The sequence below is a fragment of the Miniopterus schreibersii genome, assembly GCF_964146895.1.
Source record: "Miniopterus schreibersii genome assembly, chromosome: 4".
NCBI lineage: Eukaryota > Metazoa > Chordata > Mammalia > Chiroptera > Miniopteridae > Miniopterus > Miniopterus schreibersii.
In genome coordinates this window covers 79,032,148-79,049,175 of record NC_138105.1, presented here as the reverse complement: position 1 = coordinate 79,049,175, position 17,028 = coordinate 79,032,148, and the positions used below count along the sequence as shown (strand labels likewise).

The 17,028-nt window shown below is 55.0% G+C and overlaps 1 protein-coding gene across 4 annotated transcripts in view; it reads left to right on the top strand.

The window, feature by feature from the left end:
- The first annotated feature begins 5,061 nt into the window (after positions 1–5,061).
- The window catches only part of EBF2 (EBF transcription factor 2), a 181,719-nt gene continuing 169,752 nt past the window's right edge, over positions 5,062–17,028 (top strand). For all 4 annotated transcript variants that reach the window (XM_081135736.1, XM_081135738.1, XM_081135737.1 and 1 more), the window contains exons 1-6: positions 5,062–5,764; positions 8,166–8,322; positions 9,390–9,453; positions 9,751–9,806; positions 10,278–10,351; positions 16,285–16,353. In XM_081135736.1, coding sequence (XP_080991862.1) covers positions 5,634–5,764; positions 8,166–8,322; positions 9,390–9,453; positions 9,751–9,806; positions 10,278–10,351; positions 16,285–16,353 — 551 coding nt within the window. In that variant the 5' untranslated portion in view covers positions 5,062–5,633. The remainder of the gene's footprint in view (positions 5,765–8,165; positions 8,323–9,389; positions 9,454–9,750; positions 9,807–10,277; positions 10,352–16,284; positions 16,354–17,028) is intronic.

The following is a 17,028-nucleotide window of genomic DNA, read 5'->3' as shown; positions in this document are numbered from 1 at the left end:
GGGCCGCGTGAGCGCGTCTGCCCGGGTACGTGAGTGTACGTGTGAAATGTGGCGGCGCCGAGTGTGCGCTCTGCAAAAATATGAATAATCAGCACGTCGCTCACACCTCCGCGGAGAGCCGGGGGGGGGGGGGGGGGGGGGGGGGGGGGTGCGGGGGTCCCGAGGGCTTTCCCCCGCCGGCTGGCGGAGGCGGGCACCACTGGGAAGCGGGGGACGTTTCCGAGAGCCCCTCAGCTCTCCTGCTCCTCGGCTGAGCCGCGAAACTCGCGAAGGAGACGCGGAAAGTCGCAGTGAACTTTTCCTGGTTCAGGCCCTGTGCTGCGCGCCCCGGTGGCGCGTCGGGCGCGGGGCGCCGGCCTGGGTCTGTGCATCCTGGTTACCAGCGGAGGGGCCACTAGCCACCCCGCACCCCCAATTCGTACAGTCGAATCACGGGGGGCAAATAAGTCCCTCCTGAAGCGCTGTTGTCAAGGCTAAGGGTGAGAAAGTGTGTGGAAGGGCTGGGCGAACGCCCCGCCTGCGTTCGTTTGTCCTTTCTCGCGCCTGGAGACCTACGCGGTCGGGTCCCGTCGCGCCGGTCAGGTCGCCTTTTGATCGCTGCGCGGTCAGGAGCGTGGTGACAGAGGCGCCTGGCCTTTGCGCACGGGTACCTGGAACGGGCTGTGACCCGGGGGTTTCCACCAGCCCAGCCCAGCCCACCCCACCCCGGGGCTTGGCCGCACCCTACCCACACACCCAGGAAACCCGGTCCCCAGGTCCGGTGGAGGCCGCGTCGGGCCCTTTCCCCTCCGCGGACCACCTGCTCCGTGAGACACACGCCCGCGGCCCGGTTCCCGCGCCGCCGCGGGCCCAGCGCCCACGTCCTCGCTCCAAACGTCCAAACGCAGTCGTTCCTTCGGAAATTGGTTATCGTGACCTTTCGCTGCAGAGCCTCGGCTAGGGCTCCCTCGCTAGCTCTGCACCCAGAACACGGGAATGGGGAGGAGGGGGTGTTGCTGGGGGAAAATACTGAGAAGAGAGAAGAGAGGTGACGAAGACTTTCTGGAGTCACCGAGGGGTGGGTGGAGGCAGCTCTGCCTTCTTCAGCCCACGGGGGAGACGCACGGCCGTGACCGGCTGGCCTGGGCGCAACACCCATTTCCTCTGTAGTGTCCTCGCATTGCCTCCGTTTTCTACAGCTGTTCTCACTGGAACCCCTTTCACTAGGTAAAAACAAAAACAAACACAAACAACCAACCAAACCAAGAGAAGTAAAGTGAATCTAACTTCTTACTAAGTTGTCCTAAGAGGGGACAACCTCTTGGGCATGGACGCTGGAGTCCTGCCGATAGGTTTGTGGTGCATTTGTGAACAGGACAGTCTCTCCCCCCCCCCCTCCCGCTCTCAGAAACTCTCAGTTAAGGAGCGTACGAGTCCAGTTTCATCAGAAAAATGCCGAAGTTGAAATTTGGAAGGGGTGTTGGTGGGACTGGATATTTAAAAAAATTATTTCGCTAGACGTCGTGAGTTAAATCTTCGGCAGGATTCTGAGATGGCAAACAAACCTGTTTATTTCTATTCGGACGGATACAAAGCAAAGGTTCCACCTGAAACAAACCAATTGGAAAATTCACGTCCGAAGAGGGACTTAGGGGGGCCTGCCACTCATTTAATTTGCAAAACCCAAACTGGCTGTCCCTGGGGATCGAATTCCCTGGGTACTAGCCAGGCTCTGCTCTTTGGGTCGCGCAGACCCTGGCGCCGCAGTGTGTGTGTGTGTCTGGTGGTGGGGGTGAAGGTCAGGCTGTAAGGGGCGGGGGTGTTCTCACACCTGATTTCACCCCAGGGCCCTGCTGGAGGAAAACGGGGCCCCCAGAGCAATTTTCTAAGAAAAATTTCCGAACCTCTGACCTAGAGGAGAGACGCGGCGCCCAGGAGACTGGACCGAACGAGATTGGGGAAACGGGCCTTAAAACCAACCGCGAGGAAAGTGAACGCTGAGGTGCAGATGTGAAAATAAACAGGAGGGGAAAACCCGGGGTTCACTGGGAGCAGTGAACAAAGGAGGGGTCAGGGTAAAAGACGAATGCCGCCACCCCACCCCGGTTTTGTGCAAATAGATTGTCACGAAGAATTTTAATAATGTTCATCTTGGATTTTTCTCGACCCAGGCAAGCGGCAGAACGAAGCTCGAGGGCCGGAGCGGGGGAGGCGCGCGCCGGCTCGGCACCCCCGGCGGGCTGGGCTTCCCGGGGACGCAGCTGCGCCGGCCGGGCCCCCGCGAGGCTCAAGGCGGGTTTCCTGTGGCGCGTTCGGAGAGGTTTGTTCAGGGGTAGCCCGAGGCGATAGAGATGGGAGCGACCCTCCAGGCGCTGCGGCCCCCCCCCCCCCCCCCCCGCTCACTCCAACATTAACCAACGCTTCTTCGGCGCGGGTGGCCTACTCTGAGCCCTCCCCTCCCCAAACCCTACACAAACCTAATTAAACCCAACTGGGTTGGCAGAAACGCTCCGCGCTCGCAGAAGGCCGGAGCGCCGCCTTGCTGGGCCCAATGCTGCTTCCCGGTCTCCCTGTCCCCTCCGCCCTCCTCCCCGAGCTAGCCGGGAACTTCATCTCAGCCAAGAGCGAACTTGAGCACCCACGGCTCGAAGCCCACGGAGCTCTCAGCAGTGCGGCCGCGGTTTGCTCCAAGCGCCTCGCGCGGCGGTGGAGCGGCTGCCCCTAGCGCAGCGGGCGAGGAGGGGTGCGGGGCCCTCCTTCCCCACGTCAAAGTTCCCGGGCTACGTATTCCAAAACTACCTCCGGGCAGGGCACCTTGACCCCTGAACTTGTCTTTGGGTGGTGCGTGTGGGGGCGCCCTCGTAGCGCCCCGGTCTAATTTGGGGAGGAGAGCAGGGAGCCGGGAGAAAGGACCAATTCATTCATTCCCTGAGGGGCATAATTTGGGCAGCCGGCTGGCTCAACCCCGGCTGCGCCCTTTAACCCCAGCCGACTCGGGCCGGAGGGGGCAGAGGGTCCAGAGCGGACTCGGACCCCCCGCTGCCCCACGGTCCCCTGGGGTTGCGCTCGGTTCCTGTCTTGGCAACGTCGCGGTGCAGATTAGAGGTCCGTTGAAAAAATTGTGGGGCTCATCACATTTTGAGGGGCTCACGGGCTGTTCCACACTCTCCGCCAAGGAATCCGAGGCATTACCTCTACTGGGGTGGGTGTTACTTGAGGGTCAGAGATTGATAAAGAGAGCGAATCAGGGTAAAAGACTCGGGCGCTTAGTTTTTGGTAAGGACCGAAAATATCCATAAAACCTGCATATAATAGAGAATTGCCGAGTTGGAACAGGGTAGTTTCATCCCTATGAATTTCGCTCCCGCTCTCCTTTCTTTGCTCAACTCCGGTCTCACTCGGCTTCCACAACAGTTGTGGCCCATATGCCGGTGCCCAGTCGCCCTTTATTGCTCCCCTACCCCTGTTGCCTACCAAGAAGGACCAAGCCCTAGGGTCGGGGTGCCACAGTCAGCACTACCCAAAGGCGGGGGCTTCACGCCCTCGCCCCCCCTTAAGTCATACTACCCCAATCCCTGGACCCCGGGTTTGTACCGAGAGGGTCCGAGCACCCCTCCCCCCAATCGGTTTCCAAGTGAATCTCAGCTGCAGCGACTTTGCGCGCCCTGAGCGCGATCCGCGGGGGAAGCCTGGGGTCGCCGTTTGCCCTGGGGTACAGTGCGGTCGCTGGCCCGTCCCTTTCTCAAAAGAGCGTCATTTTCTGAGAGCGCGAGCTCCCCGGCCGCCAGGCAAACGGGCTGCACCGGCGTCGGGTCCTCTAGCGGCAACGTCTCGCAGCTCATTTGGGAGCGCTCACCTACACCTAAGGGATCTGGTCGGAAGTCAGTTCACGCTCAACTCCGAGTCCTGAGTTGGGGGTTAAGCGCCCTGAACGCAGCCCAGGTTTCGCCAGGGCCGCCTCGGTAATGAGGCCGGGAGGCTGCGCGCAGCCGCCCGAACCGAGGAGCAGCTGATTGGTCTCCTCCACGGCAGATGGTCTTTGAGCACAGATTTGCATTCATTGTCTTCAAATCTGTTTCCGCGCTGGTGTTCTAGGTTTCAGCGGCAGATCTACGCGCAGATCAAAATACAAAAGCAGGGGCAAGAAAATAACACCCAGCCGGGAGGATGTTAATAGGCAGCGCGAGCGGCCCGGCGTCGTTAAAAAGCCGTCTAAGGTTTCAGCTGCTTGGCGGAGCCGCGGCCGCCTCCCGACCACCAGCCCCCGGCCAGCACCGGGGCGACCGCGCGGCGTGGGCAAAGTTTCCGCGACTCGTCCGCCTCCCCGCAGCTCCTCTGCCGGCTCCCGGGGCTTCGGGAACTGGGCGGGGAGGGGGGGGCTTCGGGAGGACGCCGGGCAGCTCTTGCACTAAGCCTGCCACGATCTGTCGGCAACCTCTCCTCCGCGCGGGTGCGCCTCCAGCTCGCTTCCGCCCGGGGGTGTTTTCCTTAGCTCCTGGGCCATTTTCCCCGACACTCTATTTATTTGAACAGCACTCAGGTCTTGTTCATACTCCCCCCCGACCCCCACCCCCCGCTTTCATTCATACACCCTTCTCTCTCAACAACTTCTCAACCGCACACAAAATCCGAGTGTCACCGTGTAACTCCAGGAGACTGGGGAGAGCCGTTCAGGGAACTGGGCTGCTCTGGGGAAACGTCTGCGCGAAACCTAAGTACCTGCGGTCACACTCCCCGCTTCCTTGCAAACACGCACGCGGACCCCGGCCCCGGGGACGGCTGTGCCTTCCCGCAGGACACAAAAATCTGCATCTAGAGGCAGGATCCGCGGAGGCACCCCGCTCCCGCGTCCAGACTGAGTGGGCGGCGTCGCAGGCCACCTCGCTACAGTGCCGGATTGGGGGCCCCCCCAGCCCACGCGCGCACCCCAAGGACACGGTGTCCACAGCCTTCCGTCGGCCCTTTCACCTCGGAGCGTGACGCGCGCCGCCCGAGGACGTCGGCCCGGCCTGCCCGGCGCCGGCCAATCCCGAGCGTCCATGCAAATGAGGCTCCTTATCCGGCCGCGGCTCCGCCTCCCGCGGCCAGGGCCGTAGTAACCCATTCATGGGGCCGGTGCGCCGCGGCTGCCGGGCTCCGCCGCGCTCGCAGCCACCGCCTCCTCGCGGCTCCGGGTCTTCCCCGTCTTCTTACAACTAACCCTGTGGGGGATCTTTTTTTTTTTTTTTTCTAAATTGGAGCGGTGGGGAGGAGCAGGGAGGGTGGGGGACCAGGAGGAGAGGGAGCGATTAGGCCGTCATCAATCTCCTGTTTCTCCCAGAACAGGTGATGCTTCTAAATTGTGGTCGTTTTCTGGAGGCAGCGCTGCCGCTGGAAGGATGCGAGCGACCTAGGACAGAGGGCCTGGGGTGGCAGCTCTGAGCTCGCGGAGGACAGAGCCCAAACTTTACACCAGTCCGCACCTCACGCGTGAAGCAAAGGACGGGTTATCTTTTTAAATTTTTTTTTTTTTTTCCAAGAGAGACTCTAACTTCAGCACTTGATTTTTTTTTTTTTTTGGATTGCTTTGGAGGAAACGGTTTGGTGACAACGTTGGGAACAGTAAGGACAGTGTGGTAACTCTTATTTTTAAAGAGACAGCTCAGACTTTTTAAATGTTTGGGATTCAAGATACTTTAGGAAGAGGGCCAGCTCTGAAGGAGAAATCGCTGGGCGCCGAGATGGATTCGGTCAGGTCCTGGGTCCGGAACGTCGGCGTGGTGGACGCCAATGTCGCGGCGCAGAGGTAACTGGACGGCCGCACGGCTGGCACGCGCTCCGAGTCTCTAGCCCGTTTGCCTTCTCCCCGCGCCGCTGTCCCTCTCGGCCCCCACCCCACGCCCCCCTCGCTCTCCCGGCCCCCGCTCGCTGCGCCGCATCTGTCGCCCGGGCCCCGCGCGCCGGGGCTCGCCCTCCGGCCTGCAGGTCGCCGCAGTCTGCGGAACACTCACCCCGCGGCTAACCCTTGAGTTTCTGAAACTGCCGGGGTCGTTGTGTTTCTCCCCCGCGCCTGCCCCGCAGACCGCTCTTGGGAGAGGGTGGGGGATAAGCTAGTAGCATCCTGCGCGCCTCGCAGCTCAGTCCGCAGCCCTGCGTGGAGGGGCTGGCCCGGAGCGGAGCTCGAGGGCCGCAGCTGGCGGCGCGGGCCGCGGGGGAGCCGCTTCCCCGCCCCTGCGCCCGGCCCCGCCACGCCGCCCGCGGGCGCCTCTCCCGCCGCATCTTCCCCGGCGGCTCCTGGAGGCCGGGAGCCGGGCGGGCAGATGGCGGCGGCGGCGGGAGGGGCCGGAGAGGCCGGAGCGGCTTCCTGGGAAGGCGCCGCGGCTCCGCGCCCTGGGAGGGGGCGGGCTGGCGGGTCGGGGTGCAGAGGTGAAGCAGAGGGCCAGAAGCACCCAGGCCGGGAGAGGGGAAAGGAGGCATTGGAGAGAAAAAGACGGAGGGCGAATAGTAGAAGGAACCGCGGAAGACGAAAGGCGAGGAGAGGCGCCGGCCGCAGACGCGGGGCATGGGCCCGCTAGTCCCCGAAGTTGAGAGTTTCTACGCGCCCGCACGCTGAGAAGGTCAACGCCTGGTGCAGAGCGGCGCCCCGAGAAGGCACCCTGGTACCCCGCCCTCATCCTCACTGCTGAGCTGGAATGCGTGGTCCCCGCGTCCGTGTCTGCCAGAGACAGCCCCCTCGCCCCAAGGAGCCCGCGCACTTCGAACACGACTCCAGCCTCTTATCCGCTCTGCTGGCCGTCCCGCTCCGAAGTCCCGGCATATCGCCTAGAAACGCCTCCTTTCCTAGCGGGCCACGTCTCCAGGTGTCCCGGGTAGAGCGAACCGGCGGCCACCCTTGCAGGAGAGGGCGCAGCACTCGCCTCGCTCCGGAGGCGGGCGGGGGGCGCCCCACTCGCTCCCGCCCGAGCCCGGGGCGCGTCCCGCTCCCTCGGGCGCGGCGCGCGCGGCGGCTGCGCTGGGCTGCGGGCCGGGGAGACCCGGCAGCTCGGCAGAGCCCGCTCCGCCGCGCGTTTCCTTAGCCGAGCTCCTTAAAGACTCCGCCCCTGCCTCCGGACTTTCCTCGGATCGAATACTTACTGAAATTGGAACGGGCAGCTCGAGCGGGGTATTCTAGCTAAATTTTACACCCTTCAAAAGAGTGAAAAGTGCTCGCGCCCTGGGGCGTGAGGCCCACAGACCCCAGCGCCGCGGGGCAGCTCCAGCCATCTGCGCGCTCGCCTGGCCCCCGAGTCTCCAGTTAAACGTTATCTGGCGGCCAGTTTGTCCGCGGCCGAGCCGGTCGGGCAGGGAGGTGTGCGCACACACCCGACACGCCCGAGGGCGCCTCTCGGGTCCTCCAAAAAGGGCTTCGCGGTCAGCGGGTGTGGCTGGAGCCGCCAGAAGATGCGAGCGGAACGCGGCTTCCCCCAGCCCCAGGCGAGGACTTTCTCTGCCTCTTAATAACATTTGGGCTTCTCCAAGCTGAGCCGTTTTGGGGGCGGGGTGCCCAGTATCAGCGATCCCTAGGACTGGTTTCGGGGGTTCCGCCTGCCATTGTCCTTGGCAACTTTTCGAAAGAGCGAGGGAAACGGGAGGTGAGGCCTCTCCTGTCGGCCCGAGGCTTGGGCTCTGGGCTCCCTGCCGGCCCAGGGGGTTCTCCCCGCCTTTCCGAGGTTGCGGGCGCGCGTGGGGGGCGGGATGGGGGTTACCGGCAGTAGCACCCGGACAGGTAACTCGAGGGAAGAGTGACGGAAGGGGTCATGCCTTTAAGAGTATCAGCGGCTTATTCCCTAGATCCCGGGCCCAGATCCGATTTTTGACCCACTCAGGACAAGATTTGGGGCCCCCCCTTGCCTGGGGGAACGCTCCGGGCCTCGGGCTGCAGCTGGGATCATTTGGGCTCCGCCAAAGGCCGGGCGCTGGGATGCCCGCGGGCAGTGGTGGCAGAGGCCGGGAGTGCCAGTCCTGCCACCCGAGCCCTCCGGCCACTGCGACTCCTCTAAAGAGTCTCGCCTTCTTAACCCGATTTGAAAAAAAAAAGTCTGAGGGGTCCGGAACTCTCGACCCAGGACGGGTCCCTGCCCCTCCGCGGTGTTGCGTGGGCGCGCTGGTGACGCCGTGTCTCTCTCTCCTTCCCGCGCCCGCTGTCCCGCGTGTTTCTCCCCGCGCAGCGGAGTCGCCCTGTCCCGGGCCCACTTTGAGAAGCAGCCTCCGTCCAACCTGAGGAAATCCAACTTCTTCCACTTCGTCCTGGCGCTCTACGACAGGCAGGGGCAGCCGGTGGAGATCGAGCGCACGGCCTTCGTGGACTTCGTGGAGCACGACAAGGTAAGCGCGGCCGGCCCCCTCGCGGCCCGCCAGCTCCCCGCAAAGCCCCGAGGGCTCCATCTGCCACTCCGGCCGTGTGCCGTTCGCATCCCCAGGGGTGACAAAGCGGGGCTTCTCGCTCGCAGCCTCTAAGCCAGTCCATTTTCCCAAACCGCCCCCGCCCCCGCGCGGGTGCACCGCCTGCTGCGGGGCGCCGGTGGCTCGAGCACCCAGCCTCTGGGCCGTTCGCGGAACCTGGGCATGGACCGAGGGGTCAGCAAACGCCCTTCCCGTGACAGCGTAGTTTAAAGGTACACCCAGGGCCCGCTGCCCTTCTCCGGTAGTTTCTGTTATTTTGCACCTGCTGGCTCCTGCCGAGTGGGTCGGTACCAGGTGGAAACCCAGAGCCCAGCCCTGGCCGCCTTCCCGCTGAGACTAGTCTCCCAGCCTCGCTCCCCACGCAGGGGCTCCCACCCCAGACCGGCTGTGGGACTGCGTTTGATCTCAAAGGAAGCCGATGTGTGAGGGAAGGAGAGCCTCTTGCCCTCTCTGAGCCTGGGCTTCCTCAGCTGTACAAAGTGAGCTTTGGAGCAGGCGCTCCAGAGGTCCCTGTTGAACCTGGGCCTGGGTTCCTGCAGCGTTTGGCCGTGGAGGTGCTGGTCCTGTCCAGACAGGGACCGATGTAGCTCTTCCATATGACAGGTCCCTTCACCTTTCTGCCAAAAGAAGCCTTGCAGCTTTCTAAAGTCGAACAGAGCTGGGTGGGTTGGGTGGGGACTGTTAAAGGCAGCATTGGTGGGTGTCCCTTTGTTGCAATTGGCAGGGGGTCGCACTTCTGAGGATACTTTTAAGGGAGAGAGACAGAGGATTGGAGAGGCTCAAGTGACCGAGAGTCTTGGCAAGTTTTGGAGGTGGTCCTTAGGCAGAGGCTCCTGCTCTTTGACCTGGGGCTGGGCAGGGGGTCCTTCAAAGCTCCTGTCGGAGTGGGTGAAAGGCTGTGGGGAGGTGGTGTAGGGGCATGCTCTCTCCTCTTTCCCTCATTTGGGGGGCTCCAAAGCAAGGGATTCGAATACCACCTGTATTTTTAGGAACAAGGCAATGAGAAGACCAACAATGGCACCCACTACAAGTTACAGCTCCTCTACAGCAACGGTGAGCTCCCCACTCCCTCGGTGTCCAGGTGCCCTCACAGGTCCGTTTCAAGGAAAGCAGTTGACCTTGTCGAGGTAGCATGCAGGCAGTCAGGACTAGGGAGAGCACTGTTTTGGGAGGCTGGGTCAGGGTAGGGGTGTGGGTGGGTGGTCTTTGCCCTCAGGACCTTTCAGCCTTCAGGCCCACCCGCTGCAGCCCTGGGCAATTTCCTGGGCCTGACCCTACAGCAGGGACAGGTTGGGGGTTCCCCAGAGAAGCTCCCGGTGCCCTAACTTCACGCCCATCGCCTCCCCACAGGTGTCCGCACTGAGCAGGACCTGTACGTCAGGCTCATTGACTCCGTCACCAAGCAGGTGAGCCCCATGGTCCACTGGGCTTCTCCTTTGCAGGGCCCCCTCCGACCTCTCCTCACTTTTCCCTGATCCCTCCATGAATTCCTGGGTCAGACTTCACATGCCCCTGGACATCAACTCCCACCTGGTCCACTCTGGAAAAAAAAAAAAATTTCCCCCTCTCTCCCCAGTTGTTCTGTTTCTTTTTGAGTGGGGAGGTGAGCAAAGGGGTGAAGGGAGGAAGCAATTATTGGGAGATCGTTTCCCCAAACATTGCCTTTTGCAAGAAATATGTTCTTAAGGGGCAAACTTGTCTGTGATTATTTCGCTTGAGTTAGCCAGGCCACAGCTCGGGTTCTGTGTCTCCAGCAGGCACACCTAAGGAGGCACTGGGCAGAGAGGAAGCCGATTCTGTGCTTGCTCTAAAGTCCCCTTTTCCTGGTTTCCCCACTCCCCTCACATCTTCCCTTCCTGCCCTTGCTTTCTTTGCAGCCCATAGCTTATGAGGGACAAAATAAGAATCCGGAAATGTGCCGAGTTCTTCTGACACACGAAGTCATGTGCAGGTAAGAGCTGATTTGTCCTGCGGGTTTTGCTAGCAAGCTGGGCAGGGGGCCTCTGCGCTCAGGGGCGTCCCCACGCCGATTTGCAGGAGTGATGGTGTGCAGGGAGGGAGGCTGAGGCACCAGAGCTTCTTTACTAAAGGCCAGACTCTTAGAGCATCTCGGAAAGGAAACCCAGAGCCACGCAGGATTCCATCCCCGGGCGTCTCAGAAGTTTACTCTCCACCTGGACAGTTTCTGTTGTCCAGCAGTTGGTGGCAGCTCCAGCTCAGGGAGGCACGGGGCAGCCCCTAGCCAAGTTTGAGATGGGGACTTTCCCTGACTGGTCTCCACTCCAGGCCCGTACAAGAGGCTCAGTTCCCACCGGGTAGGTTTCCAAGTAGGGACCACTTGTGGCATTAAAGAGTCAAAGCACTGGAGACTCACAGTCTCGGCAAGGGACCACCAGAGAGTCCAGCGGCCCATTTCCCAGGCACTCCAGCTGAGGCACTTATCTGTGATGCCAAAGCATTTCCTTCCTCCAGGGATGTTGCTTCTCCAGTGATTTCTCACGTCAGAGGAGTTTCTTAGGTCAGGAGGAAATGTGGGGAGAAAGGTCAGTGGGGTTCACCACCATGATGGGAGGGGTGGGAGAGGACCCCCATCCAGGAGATCTGGGGTTTGGAGCCCCAGGGGGATTCTCACGGCTAAGTTGTGAGAGGTGCAGTCTACTGGAATTTCTGCACCTTTTCCCATCTTCTTTCTTCTGCTTGACTAGAAGAAAACAAAAAATGAGAAGAAATTCATCTACATACTTATTCTTTCGACAGATGTCTGTTGAGTTCCTAGTTTTGCCAGATACTGGGGATCCCACAGCAAAGGAGAGTTTTCTATGAAAAGGAAACTCTGGGAAGAGGTGGTGATTTTACTATAACAATGCAAATGTTTATTCCACACACGTTTTTTCTTCTCCCAAATCTCTAATCGGAGAGAAAGCCTCAGCTCTTCCCTGTTCCGCGATTGCTTCTTTACTCCAGACTTGCTAGTTTGGGGTAATTGCAGGCCGCGGCTGATTGTTCGGACTGTTTTATGGTCAGCTCCTGGCAGCCTCGTCGCCCTCCCAACCCAGTCAGGAAGAAACGTAACAATCAGACATGTTTGTTTTGGTTTTGACCAAGTATTAGAGAAACAAACTGTGCCAAATGCAAAGTTGAACTCCGCCAGAGCTGAGGGGGTCGGGGCCTCCTTGCCCGAGTAGCTGGGTAAGGTGCAGGGCGATGGAGTGAGCAGATAGCTGCTTCGTCAGCCCAGGGCCCCTTGATGGGTCCGCTGAGAAAGAAATACAATTCCAAGATGAACTTGCATGCAATACCTAGACTAAGTGATCAGAACACTTTGATTCAGTTGGCTAATTGAAGGGTGTTTTTCATTTCTCTTTATACTTCTAAATGTCTTTGTTTGGAGAGATTATCTTCTTAAAGGAAAGAAAATAAAACCACAAACTGGCCCATTGTCTGACGAATTATACCTGTCATGTTAAATAATACTTGCATGCCCCATACAGTGGTATTTAAATCTGACATTTTTATTTTTAAGCCCAATCAAATCCTCCTCATTTTATGCTGTTTAAGTAGCAGCATCAATTTTTAAAGCCTCTAGTTTAGTCTGCATTAGTAACACAATATAAAAATTTAATGTACTGTAACTTCTCTGCATTTGAGACCTGGGAAGAGATGCTCTGCTATTTTCTTTCCAAACTAGAATTTAAAACAAATATTAATTAATGGGTAAATAAATGATCCATTGGATGGGTACGGTGTCTGTTTTGTGTGTGTGTGTTGGGAGATGAACAGGGGTAATGACAAATGTTGGATGCATGTAAAAGGGAAGTTCTTATTCAATGTGTCAGCCTGAGCTGGTTGATTCTGCAGTTAGGGAGAAAAAAGTTCCTTCTCCTACATTTTAAGAGCCAGTTATAGCAGTCAATGGCTGAGGAATGAACCAGATGTCCTGTTTCTCAACGGTTATGGCACACACTTTCGTTTGTGTGGTGTTTTGGGGCATACCTGGGAATTTCTCTGCATGGTTCTATGTTCTCTAACCTTTAGTCAAAAAGCTCATAAATTAGCATTTAGCTTTGAGGAGGGAAACAATATAGTTATCTTTCAGAAATAACTTTTTCTCCCTCCTTCAACTGTCTCTGCTCCCCTCTTCCCTGCTTTAGTTCATTTTGCCAATTATTAGCGAGGAGAAATCTAGTTGTAATGTTGCTGCCAGCCACCCCTGTGCCCTCAAATGCTCAGAGGGTTAAAAGATATTATAATTTGAACAGAAGTCGTCTCAAGGCCTACAGCTGGCTAATAACAGAGTTGTATTGAGCGCGAGCAAACCCCACAGCTGTGACTTTTCGCCACAAGGCGCAGGCTAGACAGGGCCCTAATCAGATGGGCCAGCCGGGCAGTGGGGCCAGTGTCTTTATCGGCCAGATGGTGTGAATTTAGACACTTTTGTTATGCAATCGCAGGGAGGAGTTGCGGAGAAGAAAACAAAACAAAAGCCACCATGCTGTGCGCTTATTTGAGTTTGAAATTAGAGACAGATTTTTGAAAGTTGAGGGTTGAATTTTAAAAAAACGATTCTGGAGGGGAAAGGGCATATTCACTTGTCTTGAGCAGGAGTTTGGCTGACTGGACACCCTGTGTCCCCGGCTGGGGCTTTTTCTTCTCCAGCCACCCCTTTCCCCCCTTCTTTCTCCCTTCCTGAAAAATTCAGGTAAGATTCAAGGTGGGGGTAAAAATTCTCATCTCCCCAACCCCCATCCCCAGCTTATTTTATTTTATTTTTTTTCTCTTTCCCTCTCAACATTGCACGAAGCGATAGGGAGGATTAGAGAGGCCTGTTAGAGTATTTCAGGTAAAAGGGTCTCCAAATAAGTACTAGAATAAAAGAGACCACACCGAGCCACCGGGAGGAGTAGGGGAAGCGCTTTCATTTTCATTCACGAGGGAAAAAGGCCACTCCGCGGTCGTGAGGAGCCGAGTCCTAACCCGGTGCCAAGTTCACTTTCCTCTTGTCTTTGTTCAATTTTCTCCCTTCTTTCTCTCCCCCGCCCCCCTTTTTTATAGTCTTGTTCACTGAACAAGAACTTCAGACTTACAGACTTGCTTGCTAGGAAGTAACCCTAAAAAGCCTTTTTAACTAAAGAAACTGAACCTGAAGTTGGTGACTCAGGCTTTGGCTGTGCGGCAGGGGAAGGGAGAGCTGAGTTAGTTTGTTATCTGGGTGATTCTGGGACCCGGTTCCTCCTCTCCACTGTCCACATACCTGACCCTACAGCGATTGTTTGGGGACTGTGGCTCATGAATGTCTTCCACTCTCCACTCCCCTTTGCTTATCTTAATATTCTGGCATGATGACCGAATGGCATTTTAAGAAACCAGAGAAAGAATAACTAGGACATCTTGATGAGAACTTTTCTTTAAAAAAAGAAAGAAACAGAGAATTAGCTTTGGCTAAACCAGAGAAATTTTAAGAAGGGCTGAAATGGGGCAAATACAGTGCATTCCTATTAGTTTTATACCTTTATTTTTGTAGTGCAACAGCCAAGTGACTGTCTTCTACATTTTTTTTTTCCTGTGCTATTAACCTGAGAGATTATACTTAAATATGTGACTGTTGGAATATAGGAGATGGGGTCCTGAAGTTTCTCTGGATTTCCTTTGAATATCCTTCCCTTCCCTGAGCCGAATCCCCACATTGTATTACACTGGCAGCAGGCTTATATTTCTATCTGTTTTTCTTTTCCTCCAGAGAAACTCCCCATGGAAAGCAGCTGAATTCAGCTGAGCAATTTTGCAAACTTACTCGGCCTCCTCAGAATCATTCCTTCTCAAACTAAACGGATTTAGTTTGGAATTAAATTGTACCCAGCACCAAACACACGTTTGGGTTAGGTTGACATGCTGGTGATGTCAGAGGGGAGTCTAGGTAGAAGGCCTTAGGTAACTAACATGTATGGGGCTTTTGAAATTGTGTTGCTAAGAAAAAAGTTTTGCCTGAGTTGCAAAGGTATTCCTTTGACATAAGCCCCAGAAAAAGGAGAGGAGACAGAAATGGGTGGGGGTAGGAGTTGGGAAGAAAGACAAAAGTTCTGGGAGGTGGGAGAGCTAGCTGGTCAGTATTTTTATTGGTGTTAATCTTGGGGTGGATTGAAATTTTAAAAGTTAAGACCTCATATAATTTCAAAGACAAAATATTATTTCAGAAAGTCCTAGGGGCAAGCACTGATATTTAAGAAAGTTGAGACAATTTTTCTTTTACTTCCTACTAATTTGATTAAATTTCTGAAACCTTATTGTGCCCATTTGGTGAAAATTTTTTAGCATATTTCAAGTATATTCTATTTTTTGAGAATGGTAAAATTATTCACTAAATAATCCACATGTCCCTGCACTAGAGAGATGGATTTAAAAAGTTGTAAACTGTTTGTTTGTTTGTAATTCTGCAGAGGATCCGAGGTGGTGAAAGTACTGCAGAGAACCAGAAAGCAAATCTACGACTGGGCTGTGCTAGGCCTTCGGGTCCCTGCTGCCACATGGCTTCCCTCTTTTCCTTACCCTGTCATCACTTTTGGAGGGTGCTCAGGGAATGTCATAGCCTCATGGACTTCTTAAACCTAGAAGGGACTCTGGAGATAATCTAGTCCAACATTTTAATTTTATATATAGGGAGGCAAAGCCCAGAGGGGTTAAAGAGATTAGACTAAATTCATGCAGCTGGTTTGGGACAGTTGGGTTAGACACCAGAGCCCCGATTCCCACGTTAAGAATTTTTCTTTTGGGCTGCACCAATCTTCAGCTATAGAGAAACTATCATGGGAAGGGCAGTGCTTACATATAGTTTTATTATTACTAACGTTTATTAGACATATTCTCCAACCGGTGTGAATGATAATGCTTTTCTTATAAGCTATGTCCAAGGTTATAGTCCATGGTGGCCCATGTGCTTGAATGAGCTGAGAGGTATTCAGAAGTCTGTGGTCCTGACAAGCAGCAGTAGGGCAACTCAGGGAGCTCATGTTCCATTGCTTCTCCACCACCAAGCTTCCTTTGCCCTTTTTACATTTGTCTACATCTCCCACACAGGACCCTTTGGACTGGAGTGTTTTGTCTCTGCCAGGTCCATCTGAGTCCTTCCTACCCGTTGTGATTGTTCTAGGACCTCTTCTTTCTCTCCTGTATTCTCCAGGGTCCACCAGGCACCCAGCCCTTTGCCAGGTGCAAGTTTGGGGAGGCAGCATTTTCAAGATGGGAACCTATATGTCCAGCCCTGACTTGGTGAAAAAGATTGGAGCTACCATTTTACAGCTCCTTGCCTCATTTACTTCCTATTTTAAAATATACACCATAGTTCTGCTCTTCCACCTTCATATTTGGAAAATGACAGAAATGAATGAATGCATAAATGTTTATCAAGTACACTGAGTTTTCTGGAGAAAGATGTTATGTAAATAAGGTTGATAAAAATCTGGGCAGCTACTTGGGATCTATTTTATACATTTTCCCTTCCCCTCGTTGTCTAAATATTTATTAAGACACAAAGATCTAAAACATATAGTCATAAAATCATTCAACACCGAGCTGGAAATAACCTTATAGATTTTTAAATCCAGCTGTCCATGGTTCAGATTACAAATGCGACTCTTGGGAAAGTTGTGATTTGCTAAGAATTACCCGGTTTATAAGTCACAGAGTGAGAATTTAAATGAGTATCTTTGGGCTTCAAGTTCACTGTTGTTTTTAAACACGGCCATAAATTCTGCTCTCAAGCAGCTGAAAGTGAAGAGGACACCCAGGGCACATTCATTTTTGCGAACGTTCTTACATGGTTATGTTCATTGTATTTTCTTGATTTTTAACAAATTTCTTTCACTCTCTTGGTTCCTTCCCAATCTGCAGTCGATGTTGCGAAAAGAAAAGTTGTGGAAACCGAAATGAGACTCCTTCAGACCCTGTCATCATCGACAGGTAGGGGGAAAAGGCGATTTAAAAAAAAAATAAAATCATCTCTGGGTTCTTTCCTTTATGAATCTCAACTCTGAGTACGGATCACTTGGGCTCTGCCTTAAGGTTGGTTTTATATCTTTAAGGTGCGACGCTAGTTCAAACGTGTGCTTTCTAGTTCTGGTTGGCCTTTCTTGGAAGAAGTCAGAACCTTCCTTTTTGAACTTAATGTCTGTAAATCTCTGATGGGGTTCTTTTCCAGGGGCACTGGCTCCGGCCTCATAAGGAGAGCGTGGGTGGTAAGGGATGGTAGGAGATGCCATCTCCCCACCAGGCAGGGCAAGGCCTCAGCTGGGTCCCTTAAAGAGGCGGAGTATCCCTAGTTAAGTGGCAACCTCTTTACTGCTCTCAGAGATTGCTGTTGGGCTTGAAGACTTCCAATTTAGATTACGGTTGAGGGGATTAGGACAAGCGCTCTATTGCATTGAGGGAGATTCCTTTCTACCTCAGAGGATTGCATCCTGGGTTCTGTGTTATATTCAGAGTGGGCAAGATTCTTTGGGACAAGATGCTAATTCACTGAAATGTGATTTAGGCATCCTCAGCTGTCTGTTTTTGTGATTGGAAACAGAACTTATAAACCAACGAAGAAATACCAAATTAACTTCCAGCAATCATGTAATTTTTAAGAAATCCCAT